Raw genomic sequence first — 19,159 nt, forward strand, 5'->3', positions numbered from 1 at the left:
TCCCCACGATGCTCAGAGAGGTCACTCATCGAACCCATGCCGTTTGAGCACAGCTGTGTGCCAGACACTGCTAATACCCAGATACATCATCACGTGGAGTCCTCTATCGGAACAAAGCCAAGACTCACAGAGAGGAAGTGACAAGCCCAGGTCATACTATAGGAAAAATAATGTTGTGTGCCCTGAGCCAGAAGCTGGTCTAAGGAAAGGGTGTGCTGGGGTCAGAACCTGCAGCCTGGCTCCAGATTCCATACATACCAGCGTCTGAGCACTCACCACCTCTCTCAGGCTTCTCCAGCCCTGTCCCGTACACTTAGTATTCTCTGGGACAACTGCTGCTAATTTCACGTTTTCTGCCCCACTGCCACTTCTCCATGGGTCCTGGTTTGGGGTTCTGAAAATAGCCATGCCCCTGCAGCCTTGGATACCCTGAAGTCCTCGGTGGATTAAGAGAGAAGGGCTTTTGCATCTGATATTACAGATAAGGACAATATAGGGGCCCAAAAAGGCTAAACAATTTACCCAGCACCCTCCAGTCCTACAGCCAAACAAGGGACTCTCCTGGGCAGAGCTGCCACAAGAGCCCACCTCCTGGCACCCCGGCCTGCTGGCTTCCCACTGTCTGATGAAAGCCTTGTGGGAGAAACAGCCTGGTAGACCCTTAATCCAAGCTGGACCCCACCCCGCCCAACACCCCCCAGCTGCCCTCCTGCCTCCTCTCTGCTGTTGAATCTCTCACCAACTTCAAAGTCAATTGGGGACACACCTCCCCCTCCAGGATGACATCATGATTCACCCAGTTTCTAGGCATTGTGTGTCCTCCCCTGGACCACGGCACAGGCCCCCTCACTGCCTCCAGCTTCACCCTCTGCAGCATGTGCTCCACCTGGCTGCAGAGTGATCTGCCTCTTAAAGGCACCCCAGCACCTAAGAGGTCAACCCTAGATTTAGCCTGACATTCCATGCCTTTCCTGTCTCAAACCCCATTCTGCTCTCCTTGCCTCGTTTCCAGACATTTATCTAACCTACTGGTCTCTCCCACTGCCCAGCGCATACACTACATTGGTCCGCCTGCAACCCTTTCCTCTCATCGGCTCCTTGCCCCATGTCAAGTGCCTTTGAGACTCCTATTCACCCTCCAAGGCCCTTCCCAGATGTCCCCTCCACTAAGAAGCCTTCCCAGATCACCACATAAGAATTATCTACTCCCTTCCCCACACTCCCATGTGGCAGAGGAGCTCCTGTGCAAATCTTCCCAGGAAGGCTGAACACTTCCAGACACAACCTAACCTAGCCCATGAAATGGATCCGGCCCATCTCTCCAGACAGTAGGTCACCAGGGACACGATCAAGCTAAAATCCCTGCACCAGCTCTGCCCCTGATTTTAACTCAGGTTCCCATCTAATCACCCTTTCCCCCTTAATCTTCCCTGTACTTGCCCCAGGCCACTCAACAAAACGATGGCAAGGTGGGGGTGAGGTCGCCCTGTCTGAGGTACACTCCTTGTCAGCGGTATTTTTCATTTCCCATGCCTGCTTCCCCTCTTGATCACCCTTTCCTTCCCCTTCCTCATTGCCTAACATTTCAGGTGGAAAACATTTTCAAAATATGTAACTGAAAAGGATTGCCCCAGAGGTGATTACACGGGCATTCAGCCAGCTTGCTGAGGTCACCAGTACTAAGCATGGCAGATCTCCTGGGGGACGCTGTGCCCCACAGACCTGGCAGCAGGATTGGGGGGCCTCCAGTTTCCCAGGACCTTTGCCCAACCCCTGCCAAGAACGTGCCTGTTGGGAGAAGCTTATCACAAAGATCTAGTGGCTCTTAGCACCCATCCGGGCCATGCCATTGAGTCAGAAACCCAGACCTAGTGCAAAAAAACCTGGCCTAGACAGTCCAGAGGCCACATCTGAGCCCTGGGTGGAGGAATGTGTGCAGTGGGTCAGATGGGATGACAGAGAGACAGCCGGCCTCTGTTCCCTGAACTAATGTGGCCTGGAACTGTCTGGGGGACTTGGCTTCAGTTTACAAAGGACAAGCTTCAATCCTCCTGCAGGCACTGGGCAAGAAGTTTCAAAGCTTTGCTGCCTCAGCGATCAGCAAATGGCTCATCCTTGTACTGTACATGACAAAAGGCTCCTGGCTGGCACTCAGGGCAGCCTTTGTCCCGAGGCTGGTGAGGCTGATTGTGTACAAATAGAGCCTGGCCCAGAAACACGCTGGAGATCGCTCCCAGGGGTAGCCTCTGACATGGGAGGAGCCTCTTTGGCAAGAGCTGTATGACATTGAGGTGCAGTGGGAAGCCTCCCTTCAGTGTCAGGGGACCTCCGAGGAAACGGAGACCGGTCCGCCCCTTTAAGGTGGGCTGCTGGGCTGGGCTGAATCCTGGCACAGGTGCAGATGGTCGGTTCTTGATAGCACGCTTCTTCCACTTGGTGCGCAAAAGCCATGCAACACAACACAGAGTAGAGCAGGATGCCCGGTCAAGTCTGTTGGGAAATCAGTGTCGGTCACTTTAAATATACTTATGTGAGTAGCCACCAGGCTAGCCTAGAGAGTCCAAACTTGACGACATATTAGAAAGCCAGGCCGGGCGCGGTGGCTCACGCCTGTAATCCCAGCACTTTGTGAGGCCGAGGCGGGCAGATCACAAGGTCAGGAGTTCAATACCAGCCTGGCCAACATGGTGAAACCCCATCTCTACTAAAAATACAAAAATTAGCTGGGTGTGGTGGTGGGCGCCTGTAATCCCAGTTACTCGGGAGGCTGAGGCAAGAGAATCACTTGAACCCGGGAGGTAGAGGTTGCAGAGAGCCGAGATTGCGCTACTGCACTCCAGCCTGGAGTGCAAAAAAAAAAGAAAGCCAGATCCATCAAGATGTTCCATTGTACAATGTAGTAGTGTGTGTTTTCCCACGGAGAAGATCCAACAGTTCTCTCATCATAATTAAACACAAAACATGTGACAGGGTCCCCGGGGCGGAAGGTGGGGGGGCTTGCGTGTGCCTCACTGGAGCATAAACGGCACAGGTGCTCAGCTCTGCGCCACACAGTTGGCGCTCAGTAGATGCTGAGCATGAATGCGGCACTCATTGAGCAACCTGGCATCTGATCCTTATGTCCACCCCATGAGGTAGATTACCATCGTCCTCATTTTACAGACAGGAAACCGAGGCGCAGAGATATGGGGACTTGCCCGAGGTCACAACCAGAGAGTGACACGGCTGACTCTATGCTGGTGCCACTAGCTCCAAGGCGCGCCAGCTGCGTGACCTGGGGGCTCGCTTCTTTGTGGGCAGGGAGCACGCAGAGTGGGCAGAGGGAGCCGAGCAGAAAGAACCAGTCAGAATTGCCAAGAGGAGACAGCATTCTTTAATCATGCTGGACGGCAGGGCGTGGCAGGGTCAGGCCAGGGCAGGATCAGGCAGGGTGGTTTATAGCACAGGTCTTCCTGGCACTTGGTCAGACCCTGTTTCTGTCATCTGGCCATGGAGCCACGGCTCCCTCGGCTGTGAGCACCAGAGATCACCCCCCAGGGCACCTCGGCCCCAGAGTCTGCATGAGCACCAATGGGCGGAGGCCGCCTCCCTCTGGGGAGAAGGGCAGGCCACCTGGGTTTGGAAGGCTAGGGGGACACTAGGCCACCCCACCCTGGAAGAAGAAACGGAAGGCCCGAGGTTCTTCCTTTGCTTTAGCTCCCCAGACCTGCTGAGGGTTCTAAAGCCTGGGGCTTCCCTGGCCCTTCTCCTGCAGGTGTTTGTAAAGGCAGCACCAGGCCGGAGGAGGGCTCTGAGACGAGGAGCTGCCCACCCGGGCCTTAGCACCTTGATAAAGCCTGGAGAGTCAGGGCACTGGGCCGGTGAGAGGGGCATGAGGGGCAGAGAGCACCTGGGGACAGACATCAGTGTCTAAGGGCAGCTGGAGGCCCTGGGGAAACTGAAGTTCAGATGACTTTGGTGGAAGGGACTGAGCAAGGCCCTGGCAGAGCCCTGGGAGGAGGCAGGAAGGGGATCCCAGTGAGGAGGGCAGGTCTTCTCGCAGGATGCCGTATCAGCTGTGGGGAGAGCTATGGGTGTGGGTTCCATTCCTTGGGGGCCCCTTCACCCCCCAAATGCCCCCACACTCCTGGGTCCTCTCCTCATAGAACCCTTGACCTGGCCAAGGCCCCCTGGGGTTTGCTTTAACGATGAGCATTGAGCAGGTGGATGAGGAACGGGAAGGGGATACCTGCCCCTGCCACCAGGACCCCGTCCCACCAGCCTTGGGGAGCAGTGGGTAATGGAGGACCAGCAGCACCTGAACACCCAGAACACAGGCCCCCATGAGCTCTGGGTCTGCTTTAAAACCTATGCACACATCTCTCCCCGCCTGGGCTGGACTAGCCAGTCACTGAGGGCAGGGGCAGGGCCTGTGTCTGACCCCCTCACCCTTCCCGGGACCCGGCACAGAGTGAGTGCTCAGTGTTTAATGAATGAATAAATGAACGGTGGCTGCAGTGGTGCAGGCCTGAGCAAGAGAAGAGGGGGAGGGGGTAAAGAGAACATAGCACAGGGAGCCCTGGAGGGATGAGAGAATTTAAGAATGTTGGAAGAGGCCAGGCACGATGGCTCACACCTGTAATCCCAGCATTTTGGGAGGCCGAGGTGGGTGGATCACCTGAAGTCAGGAGTTCAAGACCAGCCTGGCCAATATGGTGAAACCCCATCTCTACCAAAAATACAAAAATTAGCCAGGCATGGTAGCAGGCGCCTGTAATCCCAGCCACTAGGGAGGCTGAGGCAGAAGAATCGCTAGAACCTGGGAGGCAGAGGTTGCAGTGAACTGAGATTGTACCACTGCACTCTAGCCTGGGCAACAGAGCACGACTCTGTCTCAAAAAAAAAAAAAAAATGTTGGGAGATTTCTAGAATGTGTGGAGGATTCTAGAATGTTCAGAAAGTACTAGAATATTGAGAAAGTTCTAGAACTTGGTTGCTCCAGTGTGGTTCATAGACCGACCCCATCAGCATCACCCAGGAACCTGTTAGAAACCCAGAATCCTGGGCCCACTCAGACCTGCTGAGTCAGAATCTGCATTTAACATGAACCCCAGGTGATACGAATGCATATCCAAGTTTGAGAAGTGCTGGGCTATGAGGCTGGGAAAGTTCTAGAATATTTAGGTTAGAAAGTTTCTTAAAATAGGTCCAAGAGAAGAGAGGAGCAGAAATAGGCTGGGAGAGACGATGGCAGCCAAGAAAGAAGCAGGGTCTCCCCAGAATGCCAGGTCCCCGGGGACCTCCCTGGCCTTCCTGCTTCACAGCAATGCAAACTGAGCCCTGCAGGGGACGGGACCAGCACCTGAGCTCTCCGGCCGGGAGGGTGGCCCGGAGGCCCTCAGTCATCCTCGGCCTTGATGAGGTGGCCGCTGAAGGTGATGTAGGTGTCGAAGTCGTTGCTGTAGATGGCATTCTCGCGCTGGCGCTTGAAGAGCCGCACCCAGACGCGGTCCCCGTAGGCCAGGTCCAGCATCACGCTCTGGCTCTGCATGATGCTGCGCTCGCTGGGCTGCGCGTACAGGATGACGGCCTCCTTCTGGTTGTGCATAATGTGCACGTACGTCTCCTTGTAATTCCAGCTGTGCACATTGAGGCTAAAGAAGTAGATGCCGCGCAGGGGAGCAGCAAACTGGCCGGTCGCCATGTCAAAGCACCCATCAAGGTTCACAAAGACCCTTTCGAAGAGCAGTGTCTGGAAGTCATCGCCGCTGTGCAGGGCCGTCTTGCGGCCCACTGAGAAGGCGAAGAAGCGCTTCTGGCACGGGGCGCCGGGGCTGCCCATCTCCCCCTTGTCACCCTTGCTGCCCTGAGGGCCAGGCTCCCCTTGGGGACCCTCCCTGCCCATGTACCCTGGCAGGCCCATTGGGCCTGGGTCCCCTTTGTCACCTGTGGGGGTAAAAAGGGGACAAGTCAGGGTGGACATCTGAGCCTGCTCCAAGGAGGTGCCCACACTCATCTGTGATGGCTGTGCCCCTGTCCTGGCCCCGAGAAGAAGCCAGCATTTATTTAGCACCTACTGTATGCCAGACATTGCCTCCGCAAATGCCTGCCTAAAGAAAACATCATGACCATCTTCACTTCACAGAGAGGTTAAGGACTCACCCCGGGCCACACAGTGCAGGAGCAGAAGAGGCAGGACTTAAAATATGGTCTGTCCCCAGGGTGACTTGACTTCCCCTCACCCAGCAGGGAGGGTCCGACTGTTGTCTCTGGGAGGCCAGGCCCAGGCCCCCACCCCAGGACCACAGCACAGTCCAGGCTGGCGGGGATGTGGGATGTGCTGGAACGTACTTTGGGTTTCTGACCCAGGGAAGAAACCAAGAAAAACACCTTTGCCCACCTGGAGGAAAAGCCCAGGTTAGCAGCCAGGAGGCCCTTGGTTGGCAGTCCTGCCCCGTGAGACCTCGGGCACTCCACGGCTGGGGTCTCGGTTTTCTGGTCTATATTTTAAAGAGGATTGTGTCCACCTCAGGGATGTTTGTGAGCCCTCAACAAAATTTCCTGTGGGAAAGCACTTTGCAAACCCTGCAAATAAGGGGCAGAACAGTTCACCCAGCACAGCTGGCCCACCCCGACCTGCTCTGAGGTCTGGCAGCATTTACAATGGCCCCCAGGCAGGCACAGCCCTGCCCGGCCCTTAGTCCAGGCTGACTTTCAACATAAGAAAAGCAGGTGACCACCCACGCCTGGAGGGACCCGACCTCACATAGCTCCCTGCCACCTGTCACAGTGCCTGGAGTCACACCAGCAACCACATCCTTGCATGGGCTAGAAGGCCCTGTGTTTTCCACAGGTGGGGAAGGGGACAGAAAGGAGGGCACAGGACCTTGAGGTGGAAGCCCAGAGAGCTGGGCAGGGCAAGTCCACAGCTCTGCGGGGGTCTGGCTCCACCGCCCCGCTGAAGAACCGCGTCCTCACCTGCACAGCTCCAGACCTTGTGCAGAAAGTTTGTTGTGCCCCAGCCCAAGGAAAGGAAGGAGTGGAGAGTGGACAGGATGAAGGGGCTATCTTCTTTTTACAAATAAGGCAGCAAGCTCAGGGCGGGGGAGAGACCAGCCTGACTCACTGGGCAAGGGGGCGGAAGAGGTGAGGCTGGGACCCAGGACTCCCAAAGCCAGCCCAGGGTCCCTCAGCCACGGCAGCCTACCCATCTACCAGCAGGCTGCTGAGCTGGGCCCAGGAGCAGTGACCCTGGGTTTGGGGAGGGCAATGAGGAGGGACCATCAGCAGCCAGGCACCTCTCCAACCTCATGCCGAGAGCTAAGTCAGCCCTGGGGAAGCTGGGTGGGGAGCGGGGTGTGAGGAAGAGCAATGTCCTCACCGCGAAATCAGAACAAGGGCAGGCCGGGTGCCAGGTGACCACTGGCTGTGCAGTGGAGTGTCCCCGGGGAGAGCTCAGAAACAAATCCTGGCTCCATCCCTGACAGCTGTGTGGCCCCAGAAGACTGAGTTTCCCCATCTGCAAAGTGAGAGGAATAAGAAAATATTGACCTCACGGGCTGTTGTGGGCAGAGACGGAAGCTAAGGATGTCAAGGCCTGGTCACAGCCATCAGCCACCACAGCCTGGAAGGGAAGCGAGTCCTTCCGCATCCTATTGAGAGAGTGGGTAGCCAGCCCGTACCTGGACGGCCCTCACCTGGACGCCCCTCACCTGGACAGCCCTCACCTGGACGCCCCTCACCTGGACAGCCCTCACCTGGACAGCCCTCACCTGGACGCCCCTCACCTGGACAGCCCTCACCTGGACGCCCCTCACCTGGACAGCCCTCACCTGGACGCCCCTCACCTGGACAGCCCTCACCTGGACGCCCCTCACCTGGACGCCCCTCACCTGGACAGCCCTCACCTGGACAGCCCTCATCTGGATGGCCCTCACCTGGACAGGCCCCACAGGGCTGCCTGCTCTGACCCTTGGCCCCCGCTGGCTGCTCTCCACATGACATTAGAGGGATCCATTTGAAACCTGGGTGGGATCAAGTCCCTGTCCCACTCAAACCTGCCACTGTTCCCACTCCACTCAGCGGAGCCCAAGTCCCTACAGTGGCCGGTGGTGACAGCACCCCATGTGATCTGAGCCTGGTGCATCTCCCGGCCCTGCCCCAGGGCCTCTGCACCAGCTGTGCCCTTTGCCAGGAGGCTCCTCCACCACCTCTTTCTTAGGAGTCTGTGCTCCATGGGTCCTCCACTGACCACCCCATTCAATATGCAGCCTGCAGCCCAGACCCGCACTCCTGAAGCCCCTTTTCATTTCCCAGAGCACTGATCACCATCGAACATTCCACTCCACTAACTTAGGTGATGTGTCCCTTGCTCACAGCCCGTCTCCCCACCGAGAACAGGCGCTCAGGCGGGAGGCATCTTGGTCTGGTTTGTTCACACTCCGTCATCAGTGTTTGGAACAGTCCAGGCTCACATTGGGGCTCAATAACTCAGAATGAAAGAGGAGTCTGGACAGGTTTCCGCCCTGCCCTCTACTCCCTCCACCTCAGCTCCCTGGCCCTCCCTGCCCACTACCAGGCCCCACGGGAGGGCACTCACCCTTCAGGATGGTGATGTTAATGTAGGGTCTGATCTCAGGCAGGGCGTAGGGGGGGCCGGAGGAAGAGGCTGAGGACACATGGGCAGGATCCAGGGGGTCCTCAGAGTCGCAGCACCGTTGGCAGCCGCTGGCCACAGCTCTGTCAAAGGTGAGCTCCACCGTAGGGATCTCACACATCAGGAGAAAGAGCAGGAGCGCTGCCCAGAGGGGACCCAGGGCAGCTGTCCCCATGGTGACCTGGAACAAGGAAGGAGGGACAGGAACTACACTTCACTCAACATCTACTATGTGCCGATGCCTGGGGTGGGCAGGTGCTGCCTCCCCCAGCCAGAGCACTCCGGACCTAACTCCAGAGGGAAGGTTATTGTCCCCATCTATCAGACAAGAAGACTGAGACCTCCACAGAGCAGCAAGTTCCCCAAGATTGGGAGGAGACTAGCAGGGCAGGGCCTGAATGCTGGGTCTCCCGGCACCCAGTCCATGGAGGCTTCTGCTACACACAGGCCTTGGAAGGATGAAGCCCCTCTGAAAACAGCCACAGCTGAGAGCAGACAGCCATCCCAGGAAGCTTTGCTGGGGCAGGTGAGAAGATGCCCCAGCTGGCCATGGGTGGCAACCCAGGAGACCATCAAATGCTTTCCCGCCCGCGCACCTCCCTCTGGCATTTTCTTGCCACCGACTCCACTATCACCAGCAAACACATGCCCTCCGGGCAGGAGGACAGAGGTTAGTGAACACTGGGGACAAACGTGGAGGGTTCTGTAGGCTTGTTCTCAGGAGAGGGGATGGGTGGCTGAGCCCACGCTTTGGTGTGAGAACACCATAGTTCTGAAAAAAGAGACAGGAGAGTTCATTGATCCTGGCAGACAGAAAGCAACGTCCATGAGAGCATGTGGAGTGGTGCGCGATGATGGTGTCATTGCATCGCTGAGCAGTCAGAAGAAGGAATACTGGGTCCTTGACTGTAGCCCATTGCTAGTCTTTAGAGTGCCTTTGTGCAAAGTAAGGAAGGTGCCCCTCTGGACAAATTAGAAATGATAAGAGTCTCCTTTGGAGGGAAGTGATGCTGAGGGTGTACAGCTTGGCAAGGGCTGGCACTAGTCCACCTCCCTGCTCAGCACCTTTGTGCAGTCAACAATATATGCAACCCGACCTTATCCAGAAGCCCTGCAGGGAGGGTTCTGGAGAGAGAGTTAATTCACTGGAAGATGGTTGTGTCAATCATCTAGACCTGCCAATCAGATGCCAAGGTGGTAGATTGGAATTAAGGGGTAGGACTAGGAGGTATGAAAAATTCTAAAGGATCAGAAAAGTGTAAGTGTTGGTGAGGATCTGTCTCTGGCCTTGGCCAAGAAGGGGTCTAGGGCTCCAGGAGAGAGGCAGGAAGTAGCCTGGACACCAGGCGCTAGAGACAGTCCTGGGTTGGGTGGGCAGGAAGCCGGGCAAAAAGACCTTTGAGGTGGTGCAGCTTCTGGGGGCTGGCGCCGAGTTATCACAGGATCAGAAACTTTGCTTTTGAAACCAGACTGGTTTTTACACTTCTGGCGTTTCTTTGTTTATTTCCTTTTTGTTCTCCTTTAACATTTAGTAGAATTCAAAAATATTTTTTTTGTGGTTAATACATGTAGACAAGGTACAATTATTACTTTTTAAAATGCCACCCTATCTCAGCTGAGCACTGAGGTGAGGGCAGAGTTTTAAAGTGGCAGGATGGCCAGGTGCAGTGACTTACTCCTGCAATCCCAGCACTTTGGGAGGCCACGGAGAGAGGATCACTCGAGTCCCGGAGTTCGAGACCAGTCTGGGCAACATAGTGAGACCCTGTCTCTATTTTTCAAAAATTAAAATTAAAAATAAATAAAGCGGCAGGAGCCCTGCCCCCCACCCCCAGAGCTGGGTGGTAGCAGCAGGAGAAGGGGGCTGGGCAGGAAGTCTCCAGAACCACCTCCCTCTTCCTGGAGGTGACTCTTCCCAAGCTCTTCTCTGCCCACCCTGGTTGGGTTCCTGGTTCTGCTCAATAAGGAGGTCAAATCCTCAGAGATCGACATCCTCCCTGTCTGAGACTGTCATCCTCAACTTTTACTTATAAATGATAAATCCCAGTGGTTTTGGAAATCCCAAAATTCCCTTCTTTTTCCCAGCCATAGATATGACCTCATGAGAAAAGCTGAGGTCTTAGAGTCAAATCTGAGACCCAGAATAGTTTGCAAGCTGTGTGACCTAGGGCTAGTGGCTGAACCTCTCTGGGCTTCCTGCTCCTTGATACTTACAAGGAGATGACACCACCCTTTCCCTCCCAGGTAATTTGGAAGGACTTCAATGCAGGGAAAGTGCCTGCCTTATAAAACACTTAAAAAAAAAAAAAAAAAGTGTGCTTTGACTTCTTCCCTGTGCCTGCATGGGATGGGAAGGAGAACTGCTCCCAGAGGACTGGCATGGTTTGGGAGCATTTCTGTTTCCTATTGGCCCCAGCCGGATGGGAGTCAAAGGCTGTGAGACACAGAACCGTGGCCTGGGAGCAGGAATCAGGAAGCCGTTAACGAGGAATCATAACCGCAGCTAGGATCACGAACTAGCTCTGGGGGTGGGTGCCAGGCAGGGACTAAGTGTGGGAACCAAGTCACAGGGAGGACTTTTGGGGTCCTTGCTGCTTCCACTGAGGAGCTGGGACCTCTTTGGGGAGGGAGCGGCAGGGCAACTTTTCTCGGTCCAGGCAGGCCGTGCAGAGCTGAGTCTGTGTGTGCCCGGGTAGGGGCGGGCACAAACCGGGAGCAGTGGAGCGCAGCCCTCAGCCAGAGGCAGGAGGAAATGTGGAGGGGAGAGCCTGGAGAGGCTGTCCCAGTCAGAGGGAGAGAGCAGGGCCCGAGATGCTTCCAGGAAGCAAGGAGGGAGGAGAGGAATTCCAGGCTCTGACCCCAGCCCCCAAGCTGAGGAGCCTCTGGTCACTCACCCTGTGTCCTGTGGCCTCCCCAGGCGACTCACGGACCCTGAGCCACTGCATGGCCTCTGGCTCCTTGGCCCATGTCTGCAACACTAACTTGTTGCTGGCCCAGACCCCCAGGCCCAGCAGAGGAGGGAGAGAGGAGGGGATGGAGGGAGAGAGGGCGGAGGGAGGGCGGAGGGAGAGGGCAGAGCCGCTTCCCACTTCCCCTCCTCCCTGCTCCCTCCCTTTCAGCCTCTGGGTTCTGCGGAGATAAAGGGAGGCAGGGATTTCCTTTGCTTAACTCTTTGGTGATCCAGTGGGGTCTTGTTTGATTCAAAGGCCTAGAAAGTCAGAGCAGGCAGGAGTCTGAGGCCCCCTGATGATTGGGAACTGGACACAGGCATGGGGCACAGGAGCCCCTAGGTTGCTCAGGAAGGGGGAGGCAGCCCTGAGTCCACCCTGAGCTAAAGTGCTTAACTGCTCTGAGTCACAGAGGCAGCGTGGGTAGCAGAGAAGGTGCAGGTGTTGGCCCTCCAGGCACAGGCTAGAATCCTGGCCCTGCTACCACACTCACATCACCTCTCAGAGCCTAGGTGTTCCAGAACTGCAGTCCTCAGCCCTCTTTGTGCCAGGCACATGGGAGGGCTTAACCCATGTTCATTGGGTGAATGACCAGGCTGACCTCTTCAGGTATCATGCAAGTGTTAGCAGAGAGGGCTCCTTATCCAGACCCCAAGAGAGGATTCTTGGATCTTGCACCAGAAAGAATTTGGGGTAAGTCCACACAGCAAAGTGAAAGCAGTTTATTAGAGATGCAAAGAAACAAAAGAATGGCTACTCTATAGGCAGAGAACCCCCAAACACTGCTAGTTGGCTATTTTTATAGTTATTTCTTGATCATATGCTAAACAGGGGTGGATTATTCATGAGTTTTCCAGGAAAGGGGTGGGAATTTCCTGAAACTGAGGGTTCCTCCCCCTTTCAGAGAATATAGGGTAATTTCCAGACACTGCCATGGTATTTGTAAGCTGTCATGGTGCTGGTAGAAGTGTCTTTTAGCATGCTAATGCATTTTAATTAACATACAATGAGCAATAAGGATGACCAGATGTCACTTTCATTGCAATCTTAGATTTGGCAGGTTTTGGCCGGTTTGTTTACCGCATACTGTGTATCAGCAGGGTCTTGATGACCTGTATCTTGTGATACCAGTCCTGCCAACTTCCTATCCCTTCCTGTGACTAAGAATGCCTGACCTCCTGGGAATGCAGCCTGGCAGGTCTTAGCCTCATTTTACCCAGCCCCTATTCAAGATGGAGTTGCCCTATTTTGAACACCTCTGACATATTTCCCTACCCTCTTTTACGAGGGAGCGCTTAATCTTAAGGGTTGTAGAGGGATGAAGATCCATCTTCTGTAACTTCTTCAGGCTGAATAGAGGCGATGATATTCCTGCCTAACTATTAGAGTCTCTTGGGTTTGGTGCAGACAGGAACTGAGTAAGAAAATGTTGGTGTGTTCAGAGTCATTCGTAACTCTGAGTCCTAACAAAAGGTGATATCTGGAAGATTAGTATGTGTTCAATTTAAGGAAGCATTGAGTAAGCTTATCTTGCATTCTTACACAAAGAGTATAACAGCAATATATTCTACAACAGCGAAGTAAAATAAGTAAAATTATCCCAAGTAATCCAAATAAGAAGGCTTTCCATGAACTGGGCAAGAATGCGTGTGACTTATTGGGTAAAATGAGGCTGAGACCTACTGGGCTGCATTCCGAGGAGGTTAGGCATTCTTAGTCACAGAATTTGCTACATGAGCTGATATGGAGTTGCTAGACGATTCCAATACATGCCCAGAATTAGATACTGATCCAGATTTTTATGTTATCCATCCCTCTTGTTTCTGATGAGAAGCAGTCAAGAGATGACTGTTTGGTTCACAGAAAGAAGCAAGGTCGGTCTAAATTGCAGAAAAAAAATCTCAAAAACAATGGATAAGACTAGAATCTATGACAGGTGTACCATATTTTTTGAAACACCGTTTTTCTCTCTCCAGTCTCCCATTTTTTATTAAAAACAAATCATGGTAGGACCAATTTATTTGCAAAATAAGCTTTAGTCTTATTATACTTGGCTTCATTATTTGCATAAAGTGCAGCAAGTATAACTATTTGCCATATAGGCTCCTTTTAAAATTGGCTTTGTTTCATAAGGTTTCTCAGATTAGATGTTTTAAAGCTTTGAGCCCAGCCATAGATTTACCTATGCCTGCAAGAACCTGTACGAGTTAGATAAATTCCTCTCCTCTTGAGGTCCCAAGATAACTTGGGGCTCCCAGGCCTGTCAGAAAGTTACATTCTTTACTTACCACAGGTCAGGAACCCTATACAGGGACTTCATACACAAGGTACAAGACCAGTTTTTCCAAGAGGCTTTTATTGGCTCTATTAGTCAACTTTAATTCCTTAAAGAAGTCTGTTTATATTTGAAAGCATGCCATTCCAGTCAAACCCTTGTTAAATAACCAGTTTCTCCAATTGTGTCCTGTTACAAAAAAAAAAAAGAAGGAAAAACAGATTCTTAACTGCACTTATGCAAATAACTATATTGCCATAAGTTAAGAACACTCACAAATAGTTTCCAAATTCTGCAGAAATCAGGTAAAGAGAAAAAAATATATTCCAAATTTTGTTTTTGGACAAAACTTTGTTTTATAATCCTTATAGGAGCGTACTTTACTCAATTGTTAAAAGCTGTAAATAGCTCAAGAAGGGGGGGTTTCTTGACTCTGAAAAACAAAACAGAAAGATCAACATTTTAAGCAAAAAGCCATAAAAGATTATTTCAGTCTTTTATTAGTTCAGTCTATGCAATTAATTCCTGTTTTGCTTGATATATATGTGTTAGTTTTCCAAGAGTCTTCGATGCTGTTTTCTTTTTCTCGGCATTTAAGAGTACTCATCAGAGTCCTATAGCTGATTATAAACCACCTTTTGAAGAGAATAAAAGCAAGGCAACAATTGTCTATGGATGACAGAAAGACTTAGAGCAGCCATGGTTAAAGAATTAATATCACTGACTACGAAATTTGGATACCACTGTGGCACATAATAATTTAACATCATAACAATTATAATTATTATTGATAATGTACATTAGTATTGATAATGTTCATATCAGAATTATAGGAGTTTCCCATAATTTTGGAGCACATACCAATAACATATTTATATAAACACAGCCCAAAGAAAGTCAAACACAATTTCATATTTGACAATGCTTCCTGTATTATTTTAATGTACCAAATAAGCCAAATATGTCATTTTTGGACTTTAGGGGACCTAATATCTAAAGGACTAATCACGTTAGAAAAAGGCATAACTTAGAATTTGATTTTGGAAAGTTTGTCAAATATCAAAAATTTAAAACATTTGATACTACAAAATAGCATCCCAGGTCACCATAAGTCATTTATTTGGCCAAAATGAAACTCAAAGATGTTTTTAAGGGCAAAAACCTTTACTCACTGATAAAGGGAAGACTTAGCTTTCCAAAAAAACTGTCTCTTTTCTTTCCTTTCTTTTTTCTATAGCTTATTCAAAAGGCAAACAAAAATCTTTAATTATTTTTCAATATTACATGAAAAACTTGTTCAAGAGAGAAAGCCAAATTTTACCTTTGTATTTGTGTACTATTAATGTCAAACCCAATTCATAATAAAGCCTTATAGACAACTCTATCCAATTTTAATGTTTGACCATGAGGTAAGAGTCTCATAAACCTTTTATAGCTCTTCACAATTTTCTTGTTAAAGAGTATACCAGTGCTGTAAGAAAACCTTGTTATACTTTTATTCCATATTTAATTTATGGAAAAACTGAATAATATCCCTTTAATTTAAGCCAATAAGTTCACACAGAATTTATTTTACAAGATTAATCTTTCACAAACCTTCTACAACTTGCTCAAACCTTCAGCTTTATCCTACCTAACTTGAAACAATCCTTTAACCCTCTAAAGTAGGGGGGAAATCCACATTCCCATGCTTTCTTATAATCTTCTTACCAAAAGCATATTCTATTTTCCTTACACACCTTGCATATAAAACTGTTTCTCCAGTAGTCTCAATTACATATAACATATTACAATGTTAACTCTTAGCAACTTTTATTTTTTGGTGAAAAACCTGGTAAGTAAGCGGTTTTAATTATATTCCAGGTGTGGAGCCTAGGACACCAGGCAGAAGTGTAGATAAGGTCTGACTCTTTCCAGCATAGCTGGGGGCATGGCTAACTTGACAAGTCCCCAGGCCTTATCTAGAATCTAATGGCCCCAAAGCAGGTAAGCTGGGCAATTTTCAAAAGTCAATGATGCAGTTTATGACCTTGAGGCATTTAGCAAACCTAAAATCTGACCTGCCTAATTTAGACCAAATGTCTAAAGTTTGAAGATATTTTAATGTTACCGATAATCTTTAAAACTGTCTTTATTTCCCAAAGATTATTAAAGTCATGTGAACCAAAAGGCATTAATGTTTCTGTTTTTCTGACAATATATTTGATTTAAGTACTTATTATTTTTAAGCCAATTAATCAGAGCTCTTTCATATATCAACATCACACACACAACATATATAAATACACAGACAGACAGAAGATCCAGTAGTTGTAAGATTTTTCATTTGCCAATTTTTAAGTTTCTTAATTGGATTACTGACTTCAGGGTGGAGCCCTTCAAGAAACAGGGCCAGGAAAGCCTGAAGTTTCTAAGGCCTAATAAGCAGGCACAGCTGGAAGGCAAAACAGATCCCCAAAATTAAGGATCTCATTTTTATATTGGATCCTGGATCCCAAAGAGAGGGAATCAGCCCATCCCCCATGGCAGTCTTATTTTTCAATGGAGGGTGGGGACACTTCCATACTTTCTAGGTGGCCAAGAGCATGCTTTTCTGATCCAAATGTGGGAAGAGCCAAGTATCCCCCCAAAACTGCCATTAGCCATCCCTAAAAGTATATTTCCCACCTATTTTTTTATTTTTATTTTTTATTAAGTATTTATTGATCATTCTTGGGTGTTTCTCGGAGAAGGGGATATGGCAGGGTCATAGGATAATAGTGGAGAGAAAAGGTCAGGAGATAAACACATGAACAAAGGTCTCTGGTTTTCCTAGGCAGAGGTCCCTGCGGCCTTCTGCAGTGTTTGTGTACCTGGGTACTTGAGATTAGGGAGTGGTGATGACTCTTAAAGAGCATGCTGCCTTCAAGCATCTGTTTAACAAAGCACATCTTGCACCGCCCTTAATCATTTAACCCTGAGTTGACACAGCACATGTTTCAGAGAGCACGGGGCTGGGGGAAAGGCCATAGATCAACAGCATCCCAAGGCAGAAGAATTTCTCCTAGTCAGAACAAAATGGAGTCTCCTATGCCTACCTCTTTCTACACAGACACAGCAACAATCTGATCTCTCCTTCCTTTCCCCACACTTCCCCCCCTTCTTTTCAACAAAACCGCCATCGTTCTCGTGGCCCGCTCCCGATGGTCGCTGTCTCTTTGGAGCTGTTGGGTACACCTCCCAGACGGGGCGGCGGGGCAGAGGCGCTCCTCACCTCCCAGAGGGGGCGGCCGGGCAGAGGCGCTCCTCACTTCCCAGATGATGGGCGGCCAGGCAGAGACACTCCTCACTTCCTAGACGGAGTGGTGGCGGGGCAGAGGCTGTAATCTTAGCACTTTAGGAGGCCAAGGCAGGCGGCTGGGAGGTGGAGGTTGTAGTGAGCCGAGATCACGCCACTGCACTCCAGCCTGAGCAACATTGAACACTGAGTGAGCGAGACTCCGTCTGCAATCCCAGTACCTCGGAAGGCGGAGGCGGGCAGATCACTGGAGGCCAGGAGCTGGAGACGAGCCCGGTCAACACGGCGAAACCCCGTCTCCACCAAAAATACAAAAACCATTCAGGCGTGGCGGCGCGCGCCTGCAATCCCAGGCACTCGGCAGGCCAAGGCAGGAGAATCACAGGAGCCCGAGGCAGGGAGGTTGCAGTGAGCCGAGATCACGGCAGTACAGTCTAGCTTCGGCGAGAGACCGAAAAAAGAAGGACAGGGAGACCGGAGAGGGAGAGGGAGAGGGAGAGGGAGAGGGAGAGGGAGAGCTATTTCCCACCTAGTTATTACATAGCAAGGCTAAAAGCTCTCTTACAATGCAAAGTAATTTCTGATATCCCCAAAAGTCAAAACTGTCAGATAACACAATACAAAACAGAGCAGATCCTTAGATTTTGAAAGTGGTCTATCTGCTTTCAATTCCTGGGGGTCCATGAGGAGAACAGAGGTTTCTCCCAAAACAGGGTCTGTAGCACCTCCTGTTTTTCCCGAGAAGTCCCAGGCTATTAAAATTTATCTCAGGTCCTCTCAGGTGGGGCATCAAGAGTGGCAAGAAGACAAAATGGGGAAAAAAATTAAGTCAACTGAAAAGAAAAACTTTTTTTCAGAAAAATAAGAGCCAAAAAGAGAAAAAAAAAAAAGCATAAAGGCCTTTTAAATATATGTATAGCTTGGATATCCATTTTTAATTAAGCTGACTTTTAACCAAATCTTGTTACCAGACTCTAACCGGGACAAACAGCCAATATTTCTGGCTTTTGAACTTCACCAACAGTAACCTCCCAGGTGAAACCAGTAAGCCTTAACTAAGGTTAGCACTTAACCCAGGTATACAAGGTATTTTCAAAGAGGTGATAAGCAGTTTTTATGAGATCTAGAATCGCCAAGGGTAGCGCAGAGAAGGGAAAATTGAAACGAGAAGTCAGAAGCTGTTTATGGAAGAGAAGAGAATGAATAAATGGCAAAGGTCCCATAGATATTAAACCAGAAAGGACTCATTCCCTAAGGTGGGAATCGAACCTCGGTCCCCACTGTGAAAATACAAAGCCTTAGCTACTGAGCCATGGCACTAGACAGTTTTTGTTTTCTTTCCTGGAAGGAGCCTAGAGAAGCCAATTTCAAGCTTGCAAAGGCTTTTAACTGCTCAGGATAATTTTTAGGGCTATCACATGAACCCCCAACTTCCTGTCCTCTGGATGGTGGAGACTAAGAGAAAGTACTCCCATATGGTCACAAGGTTAAACTTCCAAGGATGTAAAAAAAAGACAAGACAGAAACCTCATCTAGTTTTTGTTTCAGGGACCTGCCGCAAAGTTTGTAATTGACGAGTTTGCTGGGCCAACTTGAATAATGGGCTTATAGAGGTCCTAGGCCCATATTCTATCCTATAGTACCTCTTTTTATGACAGATTGACACAGGAAGAAAAATTCATAGCACTAACTACACCAGATTTTCTCTAAAGCTTAAGACTAGCCCCCACGAATTCTTTTTCGTATTAATCAAATTCCTTGCAGGAGAGACAAACAGTGATTTTTATCATTTATTCAACCAGTTTGCACCAAGAGAGGCCAGACGCTGGACTGGTAAGAAATTCTTACCCTTTGCCAGCATGCCAGGTTTCTGGGTTCCCTTTCTCTCTGTGGCTTTGATGGCCCTGCTTACTGTGCCATTGCTATGGGGGCCAAGACACGTTACAAAAGAAAATCGTCTTTTTCCATTTCATGGAACCACAGGCAAAAGCCTCTTAATTTTGTAAGATGCTGTCCAACAGGCT

The 19,159-nt window shown here is 50.3% G+C and overlaps 1 protein-coding gene across 1 annotated transcript; it reads right to left on the minus strand.

The window, feature by feature from the left end:
* Positions 1–3,350: 3,350 nt before the first annotated feature.
* Positions 3,351–11,753, minus strand: C1QTNF6 (C1q and TNF related 6). The gene is made up of 3 exons (XM_002831086.5): positions 11,530–11,753; positions 8,579–8,816; positions 3,351–5,925 (listed from the first exon to the last, which is right to left on the minus strand). Exons 1-3 carry the CDS (start codon positions 11,578–11,580, stop codon positions 5,378–5,380), a joined length of 837 nt encoding a protein of 278 aa, XP_002831132.3. The 5' UTR covers positions 11,581–11,753; the 3' UTR covers positions 3,351–5,377.
* Positions 11,754–19,159: the final 7,406 nt, after the last annotated feature.

Source organism: Pongo abelii, chromosome 23 (assembly GCF_028885655.2).
Source record: "Pongo abelii isolate AG06213 chromosome 23, NHGRI_mPonAbe1-v2.0_pri, whole genome shotgun sequence".
Classification (NCBI taxonomy): Eukaryota; Metazoa; Chordata; class Mammalia; order Primates; family Hominidae; genus Pongo; species Pongo abelii.

Coding starts and splice junctions, on each gene's coding strand:
- C1QTNF6 (XM_002831086.5), bottom strand. CDS start 11,580: ATGCAGTGGCTCAGGGTCCGTGAGTCGCCTGGGGAGGCCACAGGACAC. Junction 8,817..11,529: donor GGGAGGCCACAGGACACAGG/GTGAGTGACCAG, acceptor TCCTTGTTCCAG/GTCACCATGGGGACAGCTGC. Junction 5,926..8,578: donor TAACATCACCATCCTGAAGG/GTGAGTGCCCTC, acceptor TTACCCCCACAG/GTGACAAAGGGGACCCAGGC.